The 18,178-nt window shown below is 39.1% G+C and overlaps 1 protein-coding gene and 1 pseudogene across 1 annotated transcript; both read left to right on the forward strand.

The window, feature by feature from the left end:
• Window positions 1-74: 74 nt before the first annotated feature.
• WBP11 (WW domain binding protein 11) lies at window positions 75-17,565 on the forward strand. The gene is made up of 12 exons (XM_003934552.4): window positions 75-231; window positions 2,111-2,219; window positions 2,749-2,780; window positions 5,849-5,942; window positions 7,100-7,296; window positions 8,680-8,813; window positions 9,041-9,240; window positions 9,810-10,001; window positions 13,087-13,188; window positions 13,612-13,905; window positions 14,902-15,084; window positions 16,544-17,565. Exons 2-12 carry the CDS (start codon window positions 2,156-2,158, stop codon window positions 16,975-16,977), a joined length of 1,926 nt encoding a protein of 641 aa, XP_003934601.1. The 5' UTR covers window positions 75-231; window positions 2,111-2,155; the 3' UTR covers window positions 16,978-17,565.
• Window positions 2,787-5,842, forward strand: LOC104652419 (G-patch domain and KOW motifs-containing protein pseudogene; annotated as a pseudogene).
• Window positions 17,566-18,178: the final 613 nt, after the last annotated feature.

Genomic DNA, 18,178 nt, shown 5'->3' on the forward strand with positions numbered 1-18,178 from the left:
TCTGGTCCTGGATTCTCGGGTATTCTCTATGGTTCCAGGACTGAGCTACGCAGAGAGAAGGCTGGACGGAGGAATGGGAAATGACGTAAGGATTGCGGAGGGGCGCGAGGTTTCAAGATGGCGGTAGCTGAGGGGATGACCGAGAGGCCGAGTTGAAGGCCCTTACCTGGTAAAAGAGGCCGGGAATCGCTCCCTCCCCGCTTCTCGCAGTCCTGGGAGCACAGCAGAAGTGTGAGTGTATGGGATTGCTCTTCTAGTCTTCCTCGTCTCTTTCGTCCCTTCTGCGGCCCGCGCAGCGGCTTCGGGGACACCCAGCCCCTTTGCGCCGCTCCTCCTCTCCCCTGTTGGGGTCTCCCGGTTGCGGCCTGGGGTATTTCTGGGCCCGGGCTGGCGCGGCGACCGGCGGTTACGCGGTTGGCTTCGTTCGGGTCGGTTGGGGCGGCTTCCTATGCACGTTAATTGGTAGCCTTAGGTTTCACGTCTCGTACCTCGAGTCATGGTCGGTCAACCGTCGCTATGGTTTCGGCAGTTGCTGCTGTTGCTTCCTTTGGTGAACCTGGACCTATGTCATTGAAGCCTCTTTGGCTATTTAAGAGTTCCCCAACGGTTATTTGGCCTGATTTTCCAGTCGCCCCACCACCACCACCACCACCGATTGTAGACAAAAAACGAATCTGTGCAGACTTAAGCTCCAGTGTCTTCCGTAAAATTCTCTGTAATTCGTTGTGTTTCATTTGTGGGGGAGGAGATTCAGAACGTGAGCCTGAGGACACTTGAGAAAGGGAGTACAAAAACGCACCCAATCAAAGATGGGAGCTTGGATTTGTACTGATTTTGCTTGTTTTCCTCCTTCCCTACCTCCTCCTCCCTGCTACCTTCCAACCACCCAGTTTTTCTGACAAGGAAACCACTTGACAGGATGTATGGGCCAGGAATATAGATCCATTATAAAGATTATAGTTAAATAGTGATTCCAACATCACAGGATATTTTGTTTGTAATCCCATTGTATCATCAGAGCTTTGTTGTAAAGTAATTGATGTCCCCCGTTTTTTAGATAAAGCTGAAAATTAGAGCCTTTGTCACCGCCGTCTTGAAATAATTGCCACCAAAACAGCTCTGAAACATCTGGCGGAAATCGGGGCAATTGAACACTTGCTAAAAGAGAAATTAACTGTAATACACTCGACTGACAAAATCTTCCTTTTCTTACCTTTAAAAAGTGCCTACTTGGAAAAGGAAGCAAATTTGTCCGCCTTTACTACTGGAAAGACTGGGCTTCAAATAATTAAGTCCCATTCTTTCGAAATAAAGAGGAAGAAGACATGTAATAGTGTATTGTGTTAATAAAAGTTTTAGCTTACAAAACGTTTTTTCCTCAAACATAAGTGTTTTTTTTAATTACCTTAAATATATATTGGGAGTCAGGTATTGGTAAGAAAATATATGTCTTAGTATTTAAGTTGTGAGGAGCTCTTAATATAGCACTAATTTCAAATATCTGCATTTTTAGTTGTGTTTTGAACTCTTGAGAGTCAAGAATTATGTCCGAATTAGAACTGAATCTGAATTAAATATGCGTAAATTAATGAGTTTTTACTGTTTTAGAGGTGTTGAGAATGTACAGGATACATGCCAAGAAAAACCATGGAGGGAGGGGTGAGGTATTTGTTTTGAGCCCAGATCTATACACTTATTCCCTTCTTCTTTTGTTTACAATTACATGTTAGTAAAGGGAGGTTATAGTAGAAGGACTAATGGCTTCTGATGTTCGTGGTTTGTGCCATACTGTTAATGCATTTTCTAGTTTTGTGTGTCAGTTGACATAGTCAATGTTGTATCCATAAAAAAGGGTTAAATTGATGACTTGAGGATATTCAAAGTGGGCTTCGCATTCATCATATTTCTAAAGAATGATAGAGATCTAAATTTTCATGGTCAAGAAAGTTGATGCCATCTTTCTTGGACATTAAAGTCAAAACTAAGGAAAGAACGGTCTCACAGAATTTATAATTAAAGGAATGTTTCTTTTCAGAGATTGGTAAGGACTAGAAAAAGGAAGAAATCAATATAGGAGATATAAGCTATTTCTTTGTCTTCACCTTCACAGGTTTTTCTTTTTTTAATGAGCAAGTAAACCATACAGATTGTCAACATGGGACGGAGATCTACATCATCCACCAAGAGTGGAAAATTTATGAACCCCACAGACCAAGCCCGTAAGTGGCCATTAGTGTGGAATGATAAAGTAGGATGGTGCTAAAAATTGCAAATATTAGGGGATTTCTTTCCCTGTGGCTTAATTACAAGACGAGCAGTGATAAGAGGGATAAATTGTATATTCAGTGTTTGTATGGGCACATGATTAAGACTTTAAACATGCAAATAAAATTAGTACCAGTATTTTTCAAATTTGATTGACTTGCACGGTAGAGTTGGCTGAAAGCTTTCTGTTTGTATTTGAAATTTTGAGCAAATTAGTTTTGCAAGCCCTCGTTTAGCATTTTATGTTATCCTTTTCCTTCAGACTCAGTTGTTTTTTATGAAACGTTAAACAAAAATGTGTTCACATTTTTGTTATAATTTGAGGGATGCTATTGGCGTGTAGTGGATAGAGGCCAAAGATGCTGCTGTTTTACAGTGCATACTGTAACTCCCCATAGTAAAGACTTGCCTGTATTAAATTGGAGGAAATGCTAATGTTCAAGATTCAAAAGTTTTATTATATTTCCCTCTCTTCTTTTAAAGGAAAGGAAGCCCGGAAGAGAGAATTAAAGAAGGTATGATTTCAGAAGCATCTTGTAAAACTTTAAGTATTGTTTGGCGCATCTTGTGATTTGGGATTAGTGGGTTTCAGAATAACATTTCTAATTTTATGAGAAGAGATTCTTTATGCTTTTTATAAAAACTGGAATAAACTAAGCCAAAATTTACTAAGGAACTGAAGTAACTTTGCAGAGAAGCTCACAAAGGTTATAATGATATTGTTTGATTACTTTTCCCAATGAGTTAAATACTTTTGAAAATAATTCTTTTTTGTTATTTATTAAAACATAACTGTTTTAAAGCCTGCTGATGAGAATGGAAATAAATATGATGCTAGATAGCTTTATATATACATTTTCTTGATTAGTTGTATATTATGTATATTACATTAGCTTAACTATATATGTTGGTTTCTAATATTTATAGATATATTAGCTTTATCCATTTTCTTTTAGCATTTTCCTCTTAGCTGTTGAATTTATGGAAAAGTACTTCAACAGAATAAGAAAGGATTTGCTTTATAGTATTGTACCTTAATAAGAAGCAACACAGATTTTAAATAATGTTCAATTGTGTCTTCATGTTTAGCATTAAATTCTGCAAAATTTTTAAATCTATCTTTTTTCTTTCTTTCTTTTTTTTTGAGACAGAGTCTTGCTCTGTCGCCCAGGCTGGAGTGCAGTGGTGGAATCTCAGCTCATTGAAACCTCTACGGGTTCAAGCAATTCTCTTGCCTTAGCCTCCCGGGTATCTGGGACTACAGGCATCTGCCACCACGCCTGGCTAATTTTTGTATTTTTAGTGAGACGGAGTTTCACCATATTGGCATGCTGATCTCAAACTCATGACCTTTTGGTCTGCCCACCTCAACCTCCCAAAGTGCTGAGATTGCAGGTGTGAGCCACTGCACCCAGCCGAAATAAATATTCTTTATGTAATTTTAGCACTTCAACCTCTGCGGGTTTTTTTCATTTTTTGTTTTTTTGATAAAATTTTGGACTTCAGCTAGCAGAGGTGTTAGAACAAGGGGCAGGAACAATCACCCAAAATCTTCAAGAACATAAGAGGTAGGGAAAAAAAAAAAGAAATTTAAAGTGTGTTTGTGTGTTTAAGTAACTGCTAAAGATCTCACAGAGTTAAAAGAAATGCTTTCCTAAGAAAGCACATCTTGGAAAAAGGGCAAGATGGTGGACTCTGAAAAGGTTGTTTGTTTTGCCGACTCTGAAGAGGTTGTTTTGCCACTAACTGCCACTTCCACTGCCCCAATTTCATTCGGCTTCACTCGCACGTCAGCCCGAAGGCGGCTGGCTGACACTGGAGATGGCGTGGGGCCACCCCCGGAGGAGAAGGATTTCTTGAAATCCGTGGAAGGAAGGGAGCTGCAGAGTGTGAAGCCCCAGGAAGCCCCCAAGGAACTCATCATCCCTTTGATCCAGAATGGCTATCGCAGGCAGCTACCAGCCCGGTCACCTGGGCCATGCACAGATTCTGGAGCCTTGGTGGATGGGATGCTGTCCCAGGCTGTGAAGGAGCTCATTGAGGAATCCAAGAAGTCTCTGGGAGAGAGAGAGAATGTGGGTGTTGACCCCATGCTTGCTATACCCATGATCCAGAAAGAATGCACCCGCAGCAGGGAAGGGGCAGACAGCGAACCTCGGGCTGAGACAGTGCCAGAGGAGGCCAATTATGAGGTGGTCCCCGTGGAGGCCTATGGGCTGGCCATGCTTCAGGGCATGGGCTGGAAACCTGGCGAGGGCATCGGTCACACCTTCAATCAAGTAGTGAAGCCCCATGTTAACTCACTGAGGCCTAAGGAATTAGGGCTGGGTGCCAACCTGATCGAGGCCCAGGCCTTGACCCCTGCTGGCCCCTCCCGCATGACAAGGCCAGATGAGCAAGGGAAGGATAAGGAAGATCAGCCTCAAGGGCTGGTGCCTGGAGGAGCTGTAATGGTTCTTTCTGGCCCTCACCGAGGCCTGTATGGGAAAGTGAAAGATCCTGACAATGTTTGGGCCTTGGTTCGTCTGGCTGTGGGAAGCCGGATGGTGACTGTTAGTGAGTACTGCCTACGGTCCGTCTCCCAGCAGGAATTTGACAAGAACACCTTGGATCTCAGGCGGTAGAACGGAACTGCCTCATTACGGAAGACCCTCCGGAATCAAGAACTCCACATCCAGCAGGACAACTCAGAGGAAGCGGAAACACCTTCCAGACCGACAGAATGGGCCTGCAGCCAAGAGTGAGAAAGCAGCCACCAGGAGTCCGCACTGGTTGCACAGGGACCTGCGCGTGCGGTTTGTGGACAAGATGTACAAAGGCAGCCAGTATGATAACACCAAGATGATAATTGAAGATGTCCTAAGCCCAGATACCTGTGTATGTCAGACAGATGAAGGCCGAGTCCTGAAAGGCCTGAGGGAAGACATGCTGGAGACAGTGGTTCCCAAGGCAGAAGGCAACCGTGTGATGGTGGTGCTGGGCCCACAGGCTGGAAGGGTGGGACATTTGCTGAGCCAGGACAGAGCACAGAGCCGGGCTTTGATGCAACTGCCAAGAGAGAATCAGGTGGTGGAGCTTCACTCCGATGCCATCTGCCAGTACACGGGCCCTAGTGACACAGATGAAGGCTGACCCATGGGATTCCTCCCATCCCCTAGGCTGTTACCAGTTCTGAACAGTATGAGGAAGTTGCCTTCAAGAAGGTGGGAAGATCTTTGTTCCATCCTCTGCTTCTGGTGCAGTCCTGGGACAAGGACAAGGGACATGGATGGATGAACCAGTAGGGAAGCTAGAAACCAACCCAATATTTACCAGAATTTAGGGTATAATAAAAACCATTTCAGATATTTAAAAAAAAAAAAAAAAAAAAAAAAGCACATCTTAAAAATAGCATTTCTTTATCTTTTTGACAAGTCTAAACGTTTTTAAGGCCAAAAAAAATTACATAGCTTTTTCTGGTGGTTGAAACAAGTGATCAGAAGCCACGGAGTTCAAAATTCTTTTTAGATTCTTAAAGCAAGTTGAAATAAAACTCACGACTGTCTGACTTGTTGACGTTCTGTCCCTCTTTTATTTTTCTAAGAACAAAAAACAGCGCATGATGGTTCGAGCTGCAGTTTTAAAGATGAAGGATCCAAAACAGATTATCCGAGACATGGAGAAATTGGATGAAATGGGTAAGAATTTATAAACAGGCAGCTTACCAGTCTCATACATACAGAGGCAGGCGGGTAATGAGTGAAGCAGCAAAGGCCTAAGTAAAATAGGACAGCACGATGGCATTTGATGCTTGGATTTAATGTTAGTTTCAGGGAGGCAAAATGGAGTGCTAGAGGGCTGTTGCAAACTGGAGACCCCAGATACCAGAATAAGAGGGGAGCGTTTATTTGGCTTCCAGCTCATTGTTATTATGAGATAACAGAAGCTCAATTTGGCCAGCTTGCTTTTCAGGAAAAGACTTAATCTGGTTTATGAAATAACCTTGGGTTTTTTGTTTGTCATCTTGTATTTAATGTTGGCAACTACCATGTAAATCTAAGTATCGGGCCACTGTGAATATAAGGCATTTCTAATTTATCCAAATTTTTAGTAAAAATTTCCAATTTTTAGTAAAGATGTAGAAAAAAATCATGAAATACCTAAAATCAAGTATATAAAATACTGTACCAGGATTCTTTGCCTTTTTCACATTCCATAGGATAATTTTATTCACTCTCCATATGCATCTTAAGTATGGCTGCTTTGTTATAACTGGAATCACATGAAATGGCTGGATGTTACCTTTTTTTTGCATCTAAGTTTAAAAGTCATTGATACTGCTGCTGGAAATTTTATCCTAACCCACAAATACCCTTTCTGTCAGATACTAGAACATAATCACACTAGGAATAGTATGGTGTAAGAATACACCTTCTGGATTTGAATAAATTACCAAGATTAATAGTTAATAGGATTTAAAGAAGAAGATAAGCTTGTTATTCTTTTAAGAAAAAGGAAAGGGGTGAAGACAACATTATTTATCAGGGTGCCAGTTACAATTTATAAAACCCAGTACAGACTAGTGAAGGCAGAAAAAAGCATGCATTGGCTCTCTTAATTAAGAAGTCTTAATCAATTAGGTGGCATTTCTGAGAAAAGTAAAATTAGTGACCATCTAAAAGGGATGGGGATTTTAATAAAATTGTAGTTCTTTGAATAAAGTTGAAAAGAGTATGTTTGGTATCTAGAGCTCTTAAAAACTTTTCAGCATATATGGAGGTTTTTATTATGTAACCTATTGATACTTAATTGAAGTGGCCCCTCTTTTAATCCCATAATCCACTTTTTCTCTCAGAGTTTAACCCAGTGCAACAGCCACAATTAAATGAGAAAGTACTGAAAGACAAGCGTAAAAAGCTGCGTGAAACCTTTGAACGTATTCTACGACTCTATGAAAAAGAGAATCCAGATATTTACAAAGAATTGAGAAAGCTAGAAGTAGAGTATGAGCAGAAGAGGGCTCAACTTAGCCAGTATTTTGATGCTGTCAAGGTAATCAAGTTGTTTTTTTTGTTTGTTTTTCTTTTTTTTTTTGAGACATAAACTAAAATATTATACAGATTGAGTATCCCTTATGCAAAATGCTTGAGACCAGAAGTGTTTTGGATTTAGGGGTTTTTCTTGGGGGGGGGGGGGGGAGGGAATATTTGCATATATTTTGGGGATTGGACCCGAGTCTAAACATGAAATTTATGTTTCATATGCACATAGTCTGAAGATAATTTTGTAAATTTTGTTCATGAAACAAAACTGCAGCCCATCACATTACGTCAAGTGTGGATTTTTCCACCATGGTATCATATGGAAGTCAAAAAGTTTAGGATTTTGGAGCATTTTAGATTTTCAGATTAGGGATGCTCTATCTGTACTTAGATTTAAAAAGTTAATGGGAGAATGGATCATGCTGAACCTCTTCCTCATAGCAATTTCTTCTAAAACTAAACATGCCTACCCTGTGAACCAGCAAATCTAATCCTCTGTATTTAAACAGGTGAAATTAATTCAAAACTAGGATCAGCCTAGTGTTCACTAATAAGATAATGGATAATTAAACTAGCATATTTATACAATGGAATACTGTTCAGCAGTAAAAGGAATAATCTAATACTCAAAACAACATGGAATAAAAGAAAAATTATCAATAGATCTCAAAAACATGCTATGTTTATTTTATTGTTACAATTTCATTTCTACAATAGGTACAACTGATCTGTGCAGGTAAAAAAATTAGCAGTGGTTGCCTTGGGGGATATTAGAGATGGATTGGGAAGGAGTATGAGGTATATACATGTGTCAAAACTTGACTGAATTTGTACATTTTGTAAATTTTCAAAGATGGGAAAGAATCAAACGCTGTAATTTCTGTAAAGGAGGTAATATGCCCCTCATTTTACAGATAAGGGCACGAGTTAACTTGCCTAGGTAAGCTAAGCTAATACACAACAGAAATTCAACATAGGCAAGCTAATGAGCCCAACCTGCACCACTGGATATATACATTTGTTAGTTGACATGTATTATTTTTCTATCACCCTGCATATTAAATAGGGTAACTTTGGTGTTAGATACTTTGAACAGTTGGATTTCTCTAAACAATAGCTATTTCGAATCATATACAAAAAGACTGACCTGATAGTAAGAAGAGAAAAAACAGCTGTGTGTTGGTATTTTCAGTAATAAAGATTTCTTTCAATTCTTTGACAGTCTTTGGAAGTATTGACGTGAGGCTTTTTTTTGGGGGGGGGGTGGGGTTTAGTGATATTTATGTTAGTTGGAAAGCATGTCTGAGTCATGAAACAGCTGACTCATCATTTTTACTGTTTAGTTTGTGGATGACTTTTTTATTGTAATACTGAAAGGTTCTCTCTGTTTCAGAATGCTCAGCATGTGGAAGTGGAGAGTATTCCTTTGCCAGATATGCCACATGCTCCTTCCAACATTTTGATCCAGGACATTCCACTTCCTGGTGCCCAGCCACCCTCCATCCTAAAGAAAACCTCAGCCTATGGGTAAGGAAACAGTGTCACAATCAGAGCACATTTAGTAAAAGCACAAATTGACTGTCCAGTGCCAGAATTAATGCCAGGGTAAATAAAAGACAATGTGGATGTAAACAGTATGAAATTTGATTAAATGTAAAATAAGAAATCCCTTGAAAATTGTTTAGAAGAGAAAAATATCTCATTATTATTAAGTGATTACTGTGGGGTTTTTTTGTTTTTGTTTTTTTTAACAGACCTCCAACTCGGGCAGTTTCTATCCTTCCTCTTCTTGGACATGGTGTCCCACGTTTACCCCCTGGCAGAAAACCTCCTGGCCCTCCTCCTGGTCCACCTCCTCCTCAGGTCGTGCAGATGTATGGCCGTAAAGTTGGTTTTGCCCTCGATCTTCCCCCACGTAGGCGAGATGAAGACATGTTATATAGTCCTGAACTTGGTGAGAAGTGACTGTTCTTTTGCCGTTATAATTACCATTTTTTATATTGGCCCTGTTTAACATGTTCACCACTGTCAGAACTTAGGAAGTAAATGAGAGGATGTCATGTGTATACTAATATACATACAGTTGGATAAATTATAGGATCTATCCAAGTAAAAGCATCATACAGAAGTATATTGTGTTTTAAATTAGACTTTTCTTAGAGATGTCACTCTGTCTTTTAAGACTTGTATATCTTGTTCCCTTCTAGCTTGTTGTCATCAGACTGCAGTGTTGTATACATTCACCAACTGCGTATGTGTGTATAAACATAATTGTTGCCAAAGGAAATGGGTTCTCAAATTAGAACCTCTTTTTAAAAAAATCTTAAATTACCAAAAAGTAGTGTTTACAATTATTGGCAAATGAAAATATTGTTAGACTGTATGAATACCTATGTATAGGAATTTTTTTTTAAGAATTATTACAGTCTTGAGTTAAAATAGAATAATTTTCAGTATTTCTGGGTACCATGTTTTGGAGGATCCAATAATGTTACTGGTCCATGTTCCCTTCCCACTTTTCAGCCCAGCGAGGTCATGATGATGATATTTCTAGCACCAGTGAAGATGATGGCTATCCTGAGGACATGGATCAAGATAAGCACGATGACAGTACTGATGACAGTGACACTGACAAATCAGATGGAGAAAGTGAGGGGGATGAATTTGTGCACCGTGATGATGGTGAGAGAGACAACAATGAAGAAAAGAAGTCAGGTATGTGCAGATGAAGGATTCATGGTATTGATCGATAAAGAGGAAACAAGCCGAAGGTCCTAATTTATTAGCGAATCTGTGAAAGTCCTGTGAAGTCTTTGGAAGTAGGGATCATAACTGGATTCATCTTTGTATAGTAAAATTTTGAAAGTTTTTGACATAGTAAGTACTCAGTGGATATTTATAAGGAAAAACATTAGTTTAATAAAAATGTCTAATAAAGTTCACTTTAGGGCAAAAGGTATAATAACTATTCAATAGCATAAGAATATGTTATTATAGTATGTTATAGGAAAGAAAGGAGAATAGCCCTATCTTTGAAGCCCTTTTATGGTATCTTATATCTTATGAACCAGGATCATAATTTAAACCCAGGTACACTCATGACCAGAATCATGAAACATAGTGTATCTATAATGTATATGTTTTGATTATTATAAAATTCAAATTGAGTTACATGTACTTTTAAAAAGTAGTTATGACATTTGTCAAGAACATTTTAAGCTTTATAAAATGGGAACTTCTTTTGGGATTGTTTTTGTAGCCTACAACAGAATACTTATATAATACCATGCAATACTAATGTTAATATTGATGACAAATTTTTCTCTTGCTGTGTCTTAAGAATCATGGTTGCCAACAAAAAAGCTAGTTAAAAAGAATAGATAGAGCTAGTAATGTATAGAGAACTGTTAGGTAGGAACTAGTACTAGAAAGTAGAAAGCCATTAGAGCCACAGCAGCTCCATCTTTTTCTGCAACTATGTAGTCTCTTGCCTTCTTTTCCTTTTATTCTGCCAAAAGATTTTTCTTTTTCTTTTTTTTCTTTTTTTGAGACAATCTCACACTTGTCGCCCAGGTTGGAGTGCAATGGTGCAATCTCAGCTCACTACAATCGCCACCTCCCAGGTTCAAGTGATTCTCCCAAGTAGCCTCAGCCTTCCAAGTAGCTGGGATTACAGGCACCTGCCACCACACCTAGCTAATTTTTGTATTTTTAGAAGAGATGAGGTTTTACCATGTTGACCAGGCCGTTCTCGAACTCCTGACCACAGGTCATCCACTTGCCTCGGCCTCCCAAAGTGCTGGAAATACAGGCATGAGCCACCACACCCGACCAGATTTTTCTTATATATACTCATCAACACATGTTATAAAAATGGCTGTCTTAACTCTGACTTGATATTCACTCAGCTAATATTTATTGAGTTTTTACTATACACAGGGCATTTTTTTCTAGGCACTAAGGATACAGGGTAAACAAAACTAAAGTCCTGTCCACTTGGAACTTTTCTCCTAAAATGTTTACTGAGAATGCTCCTATCCAGTGTCTAATAAATAGCCTTTGTCAGTTAAGAAGTTCTTTTTCTATGCCGGGCGCGGTGGCTCAAGCCTGTAATCCCAGCACTTTGGGAGGCCGAGGCGGGTGGATCACAAGGTCGAGAGATCGAGACCAACCTGGTCAACATGGTGAAACCCCGTCTCTACTAAAAATACAAAAAATTAGCTGGGCATGGTGGCGCGTGCCTGTAATCCCAGCTACTCAGGAAGCTGAGACAGGAGAATTGCCTGAACCCAGGAGGTGGAGGTTGCGGTGAGCCGAGATCACGCCATTGCACTCCAGCCTGGGTAACAAGAGCGAAACTCCGTCTCAAAAAAAAAAAAAAAAAAAAGAAGTTCTTTTTCTTCTTAGCTTGCTAAGAGGGTTATTTTTTATTCATAAATATTTTTTATGTATCTGTTGGGATGTTGTTATATTTTTTTGTTCTTTGTTAGTTCTTTATTGTAGTGAATTAAAATTGCTGGCTTTTAAAACACTGTTAGACTCGACGTGCTTACATATTTTTTTCCTTTTTGTAAATTTTAATTTTGATATGTTTGGAGAACAGGTGGTGTTAGGTTACAAGGATAAGTTCTTTAATGGTGATTTCTGAGATTTTCATGTGTCCCTCAACCCAGCAGTATATACGTTGTACCCAGTTTGTAGTCTTCTTTCCCTCACTCGCCTCCTGTCCTTCCCCACTGAGTCCCCAAAGTCCATTGTATCATTCTTACGCTTTTGCATCCTCATATCTTAGCTCCCACTTATAAGTGAGAGCATACAATATTTGGTTTTTCATTCCTGAGCTACTTCACTTAGAATAATGGCCTCCACCTCCATCGAGGTTGCTACAAAGGCCATTATGTTGTTCCATTTTATGGCTGAGTAGTATTCCGTGGTGGATATATACCACATTTTCTTTATTCACTCATTGGTTGATGGACATTTAGATTGGTTCCAGATTTTTTGCAGTTGCAAATTGTGCTGCTATAAACGTGTGTAAACTTGCTTGTATTTTATGTTGGCCAGTAGATGATTTTTGGTATCAGGGTTATGCTAGTTTCATGAATTGCGTAACATTTCATTGCTTTGTTTTTTTGTTTGTTTGTTTTTTGGTTTTTGGTTTTTGGTTTTGTTTTGTTTTTTTGAGACAGAGTCTTGCTCTGTCACCCAGGCTGGAGTGCAGTGGCATGATCTTGGCTTCCTGCAATCTCCAACTCCCAGGTTCAAGTGATTCTCATGCCTCATCCTTTTGAGTAGCTAGGATTACAGGTGCCTGCCACCACACCTGGCTAATTTTTTTATATTTTTAGTAGAGACAGGATTTCAGCGTGTTGGTCAGGCTGGTCTCAAATTCCTGACCTCATGATCTGCCCACCTTGGCCTCCCAAAGTGCTGGGATTACAGGCGTGAGCCACTGCACCCGGCCTGTTTCTTCCCTATGCTCTTTATTAGGAGATTTCTGTAACTTAATGTTTGGTTGAATTTTCTCCTAAAATTATTTGTAGCTTTTAAGGAGATCTTCAACTACCATTTAAGTTTTGTATATTCTGGACTTAACACTTCCTTGGCCAATTTTAGTAATTTATATTTTCAAGAAAATTGTTTTTATCCAGGTGTTCATATTATTAATATAGCTATCTCTTCCTGCACTTCTGCCAAGTAGTGAGTAGCAATCATATCTAGTTCTTTATAGTATTATATAGTAAACATTTACTGAGTTTTGTTGAACCCAATCTACTTCACTCCCTCCCTGTCCCCTTAGGTCTGAGTGTACGGTTTGCAGATATGCCTGGAAAATCAAGGAAGAAAAAAAAGAATATGAAGGAACTGACTCCTCTTCAAGCCATGATGCTTCGTATGGCAGGTAAGGCGGGGAAAAAATAGTTAATCACCTTTTGGTGTTTCCTCACGCTAATTGCTTTACATACATTTTTCCATTTAGTATCTCAACTATCTTCAAGTAAATAATAAGTCCTTGTTTTACAAAAATAAGGTTTGGAGCCATTATATAGGCTGTCCGAAGTTACACAGCAAGTAAATGGTTGAACTGGCATTTAAATCTTGGTCTATCTTCTTTTAAAGCCTGAGTTCATTCCACTATGCTACACTAACATAGATGAGTAGAATATTATTTTATTATTTCACATCTAAGTATTTTATTGAAGAAGACTATTTGGTTTTTAATTTTAAGAATGTATTTATTAACCATGTGTATTTAGTCATTGCTATTCTCCAACCTGAAAGAAACCAAATCAACTCTATTTATTGGGTTTAAAATTTCTTTCAGGTCAAGAAATCCCTGAGGAGGGACGGGAAGTAGAGGAATTTTCAGAAGATGATGATGAAGATGATTCTGATGACTCTGAAGCAGAAAAGCAATCACAAAAACAACATAAAGAGGAATCCCATTCCGATGGCACATCCACTGCTTCTTCACAGCAGCAGGCTCCCCCGCAGTCTGTTCCTCCTTCTCAGATACAAGCACCTCCCATGCCAGGACCACCACCTCTTGGACCACCACCTGCTCCACCATTACGGCCTCCTGGGCCACCTACGGGCCTTCCTCCTGGTCCACCTCCCGGTAAGCCTTAAATACTGTGAATAGAGTTTAAATGAGGTTAAAGTGACGTCATTCCAAAAAATATTACGCATTGTTATTGTTCATTTTTTCTTGTTTTCTTCCTAGTGGAATTCTCTAAGATGCGAAGGATTCTCAAAGGACAACTAAGACTTGTTCATTCCCAAACTATTGTTTGCAACTCATAGTCCTACTGATAGCTCCTGTTTTTCTCCAAAGCACTCCTTTTTTCAAAGTTCTTCTGATTACAGCAGACAGAAACTTGAACATGTAATGGAGGCTTGCTTTAGTATTGCTTTTTAGGGTGATAAGTTGACCTAGTTCTAAATTGACAGTGAGTGGGAGTAAGACACAATTAATACTGTCTTGTGTTCTTAAGTTAGGAATGTCGAATGTCAGTGTGATCTGCATAGTCTTTTTAGTTGTAGATCTTTTTTAGAGGCAAAGGTGATTAATCTGTTTATTAAGTTTTCAGCTTGAAAGTATAAAATTATACAATGAAGCAACAGAGAACTTTGCAGCTATTTGTGATTTAAGTCCTTCATCCTATTGTCAGCCTTCTAAGTTTTCTTCAGTTGAGCTAATCATTTTCCGATTGGTACAAAGCAAAATTACCTATCTTATGTCATTCTTAATGGTCTTATATGTTCATGAGTTTTGGGGGGGGTCCTTAAAGCATTGCGTTTTTTATTCCATTTTCAGCTTATACCGGAAACATTTAAGAATTCTTATCACCATTGTGTATTTCCAGCACTGCAGAGCTGTGATTGAGTATGCTTTTAGTCAGTGTTGGGAAATTAAAGCTCCTCAACAAATCTAGTATTCTTTTTCTGGTGTTCAGATATTGAATGAATTCTGTTTTCATGTATGTTTCATTAAGTTTTTGAAGTTGATCTGATTTCAGGTTGAAGTCAAACCATATTTGAGTTACTTTTAAGCCGTAATTATTACTTAATGTACATTTGTGTGACATTAATTTATCATTTTTCTCTTTTTCAGGAGCTCCTCCCTTCCTAAGACCACCTGGAATGCCAGGACTCCGAGGGCCTTTACCCCGACTTTTACCTCCAGGACCACCACCAGGCCGACCCCCTGGCCCTCCCCCAGGTCCACCTCCAGGTCTGCCTCCTGGTCCTCCTCCTCGGGGACCCCCACCAAGGCTACCTCCCCCTGCACCTCCAGGTGACACTTTCAATTTCTATAATAAAAATTTAACCTACTGTTTATTATTTCATTTGCTCTGAAATATATTGTCACATTTCAGTATTATGAAATCTGAAGTAATCTTACAGTCAGTAGTGGTTTTTAAATTGCTGTTGGCCTGGCTTGAAGTAGAATTCTTCCAGTGGGTATTGGCACTTTATTCTGCCTGTCACTTGAGGGACTTCTAGCTAGAAAACATGGGATAAAATTCTCTATTTGATAATTTTTTGGTTTTAGTAGTTACGAAGCTGTTTCATGCATCTGCGTGAGTACCAACTAAAAGTTTAAAATTACAGAGTTTTTTTCTCTTTCCTCTACTAAGTGCCAAGGTTAGACATGCAGATTTTCTTGTAGGCTTGTTTTATGTGGCAGGTATTTCTAGTTTCCCACACTAAAATGTGCCAGTTTCATGTGAAGGTCTGCTTTTTTAAATGCCTCAGCTGGGGCTTTTTTTTTTTCCTCTCTCTCTCTCTTTCTCTTAGTGGTACACAGAATAATTATGAGTTTGTATAATCAATAGGATCTTAGATATGGTAAAATATAATACTTTAAAAGTGGCATTTGAAGAATTGAAATCTGCAGTTCTTGGTATATGAGTATTATGTATGTCTGAACTGTTGATAGGACATGTTGTTTTCCAGTAATGATGACAGATTGTGATTAGTTGCATTCTCTTGCTCCATGTGCATTTTATTTTTTCTTTGAGCCAGAGTTTCACTCTTGTCACCCAGCCTGGTGTGTAATGGTGCAGTCTCAGCTCACTGCAACCTCTGCCTCCCAGGTTCAAGCGATTCTCCTGCCTCAGCCTCCCAAGTAGCTGGGATTACAGGCGTGTGCCACCATACCCTGCTAATTTTTTTTTTTTTTAGTAGAGAAAGGGTTTCATCATGTTGATCAGGCTGGTCTCGAACTTCTGACCTCAAATGATCCACCCGCCTCAGCCTCCCAAAGTACTGGGATTACAGGTGTGAGCCACCGTGCTCAGCCTCCATGTGCATTTAATAACCAGGGTTAAAATTTTATTTCCTGCCCATTGTTACCTTTTTGTGCAGGGGAAGTGGTATGGAAGTATAATGCATGGGGATCAGTCTCCTGACTTACTAATATCTGCACTATCCAGCTGGAATAGAATCTTGGGATGTGAGATTTGAAATAATATTTGAAACCAGCTGATGGCACTTTATATTTTAAAGTGGGACATTGATTTAGAGAAGAGAACATATTACTGTAAATATAGGGATACAGGTTGAAGGTAAATAATTGTTTTATAATAGAATATTCCTGTGTTTTAAAAAGCAAGCAACATGAGTTCAGCTTATTTTCTGTAAGTTGTTATCCATTTTTTTAAAAATTGGCAACTAATATTTAAATGTCCTTAATAGTAGTTAAATTGTATTAGTTCTTGTAGTATTCATCCTTGCCTGTTTTATTCATTTAGGTATTCCTCCACCTCGTCCTGGCATGATGCGCCCACCTTTGGTGCCTCCCCTTGGACCTGCCCCCCCTGGGCTTTTCCCACCAGCTCCCTTGCCGAACCCTGGGGTTTTAAGTGCCCCACCCAACTTGATTCAACGACCCAAGGCGGATGATACGAGTGCAGCCACCATTGAGAAGAAAGCCACAGCAACCATCAGTGCCAAGCCACAGATCACTAATCCCAAGGCAGAGATTACTCGATTTGTGCCCACTGCACTGAGAGTACGTCGGGAGAATAAAGGGGCTACTGCTGCTCCCCAAAGAAAGTCAGAGGATGATTCTGCTGTGCCTCTTGCCAAAACAGCACCCAAATCTGGTCCTTCTGTTCCTGTCTCAGTACAAACTAAGGATGATGTCTATGAGGCTTTCATGAAAGAGATGGAAGGGCTACTGTGACAGCTTTTGATGCCAGAACAGGCTTCTGTTCATAACAGTGGCCCATGGAGAAAGAGGCTCTTATTAAACTTAGATGAAAGAGCTGCTTCCATTGTCAGGGTATTTTCTAATTTCAGTTCAAGAAATATCCTAAAATTTAGCCTTGTCCAGAATTTACTGCACATAAAAGAGAGTATTTCATTCAGAATAGGTCAGTTATTGAAGCAGTGCTGCTAACATCATTCCCTTTCACACCACCGTTTTCATCCTGTCTCTTCATCAGTTCTTTGGAAATTTGTGATCAGAGGGATCTTAGTTGCTTATTTTGTTTTGACTCTCTTCTTGTGTGCTGTGGGCACTGGAGTAGAGATTTCTGACAAAAACAGTTTATTTCATCTTGGCTTTTGTGTTTGAGTTATTTTTAATATTTTCATGTAAATATTTTGTAATATTTTACTTGTAATGAAATGGATCACTGTCATTTCCTAAGACAAGGCAGGATATGTGGGAAGAAAATGTACAATTCTTTGATTAAAATTATTTCCCACTGACCTAAACTTTGAGTGATTCGTGGGAAAAATAAATAAATGTTCTACACCAAGATACTCACTCTGTGTTACTGATAATGTGTAAACATAATACCTTTTTTATGGGCAAAAAAAAAGTTTAAGTACTTAAAAGTTGGCTTTAAGGAACTGCCGTTTCTGCTACAGAATGAGAATCTTACTGAAAACATGGTTAAAAACTAAGTTTTAAATTTTAAGGGATGAAAGAGTAATTCTAAGATTGTCATACTGGCTTTAGAGAAACTAGGTGTTAGTAGTAGTATGGCTCGGCTTTTCTTCTGAAGATGTCTTAAGTTCAGTGCTTACTTATTCCAGAGCTTTGTGAACTGATACAAGTGGAGTGGCAAAGGTCATTTTAAACCATTCGTAATGAATCATAAAAGGTTAGCTTTTTTTCCTTTTTAAAGAGGTGGGGTTTTTGTGCTTTTATATTAAAATATGAATGAATAAGAGTGCTTAACATTAATTTGCATTTATACCATTTCTTTACAAAGTGCTTTAATGACTAGCTCATCTACCAAGTAACCCTAGTAGATTACTTTTCTGGGTATTTACCCCATTTTACACTAGAAGATACTGAAACTTAAAAAGGACTCATGATTTATCCAGTGGTCCAAAGTGTGTATTTCATAAACACATACACACAATGTAGGCAT

This window comes from Saimiri boliviensis, chromosome 7 (genome assembly GCF_048565385.1).
Source record: "Saimiri boliviensis isolate mSaiBol1 chromosome 7, mSaiBol1.pri, whole genome shotgun sequence".
Lineage (NCBI taxonomy): Eukaryota > Metazoa > Chordata > Mammalia > Primates > Cebidae > Saimiri > Saimiri boliviensis.

Excerpts from the sequence above, each read along its gene's own strand:
- WBP11 (XM_003934552.4), top strand. The coding sequence starts at position 2,156 with ATGGGACGGAGATCTACATCATCCACCAAGAGTGGAAAATTTATGAAC. Across the intron at positions 2,781-5,848 it reads GGAAGAGAGAATTAAAGAAG|AACAAAAAACAGCGCATGAT; the intron begins GTATGATTTCAG and ends TATTTTTCTAAG. Across the intron at positions 5,943-7,099 it reads GGAGAAATTGGATGAAATGG|AGTTTAACCCAGTGCAACAG; the intron begins GTAAGAATTTAT and ends TTTTTCTCTCAG.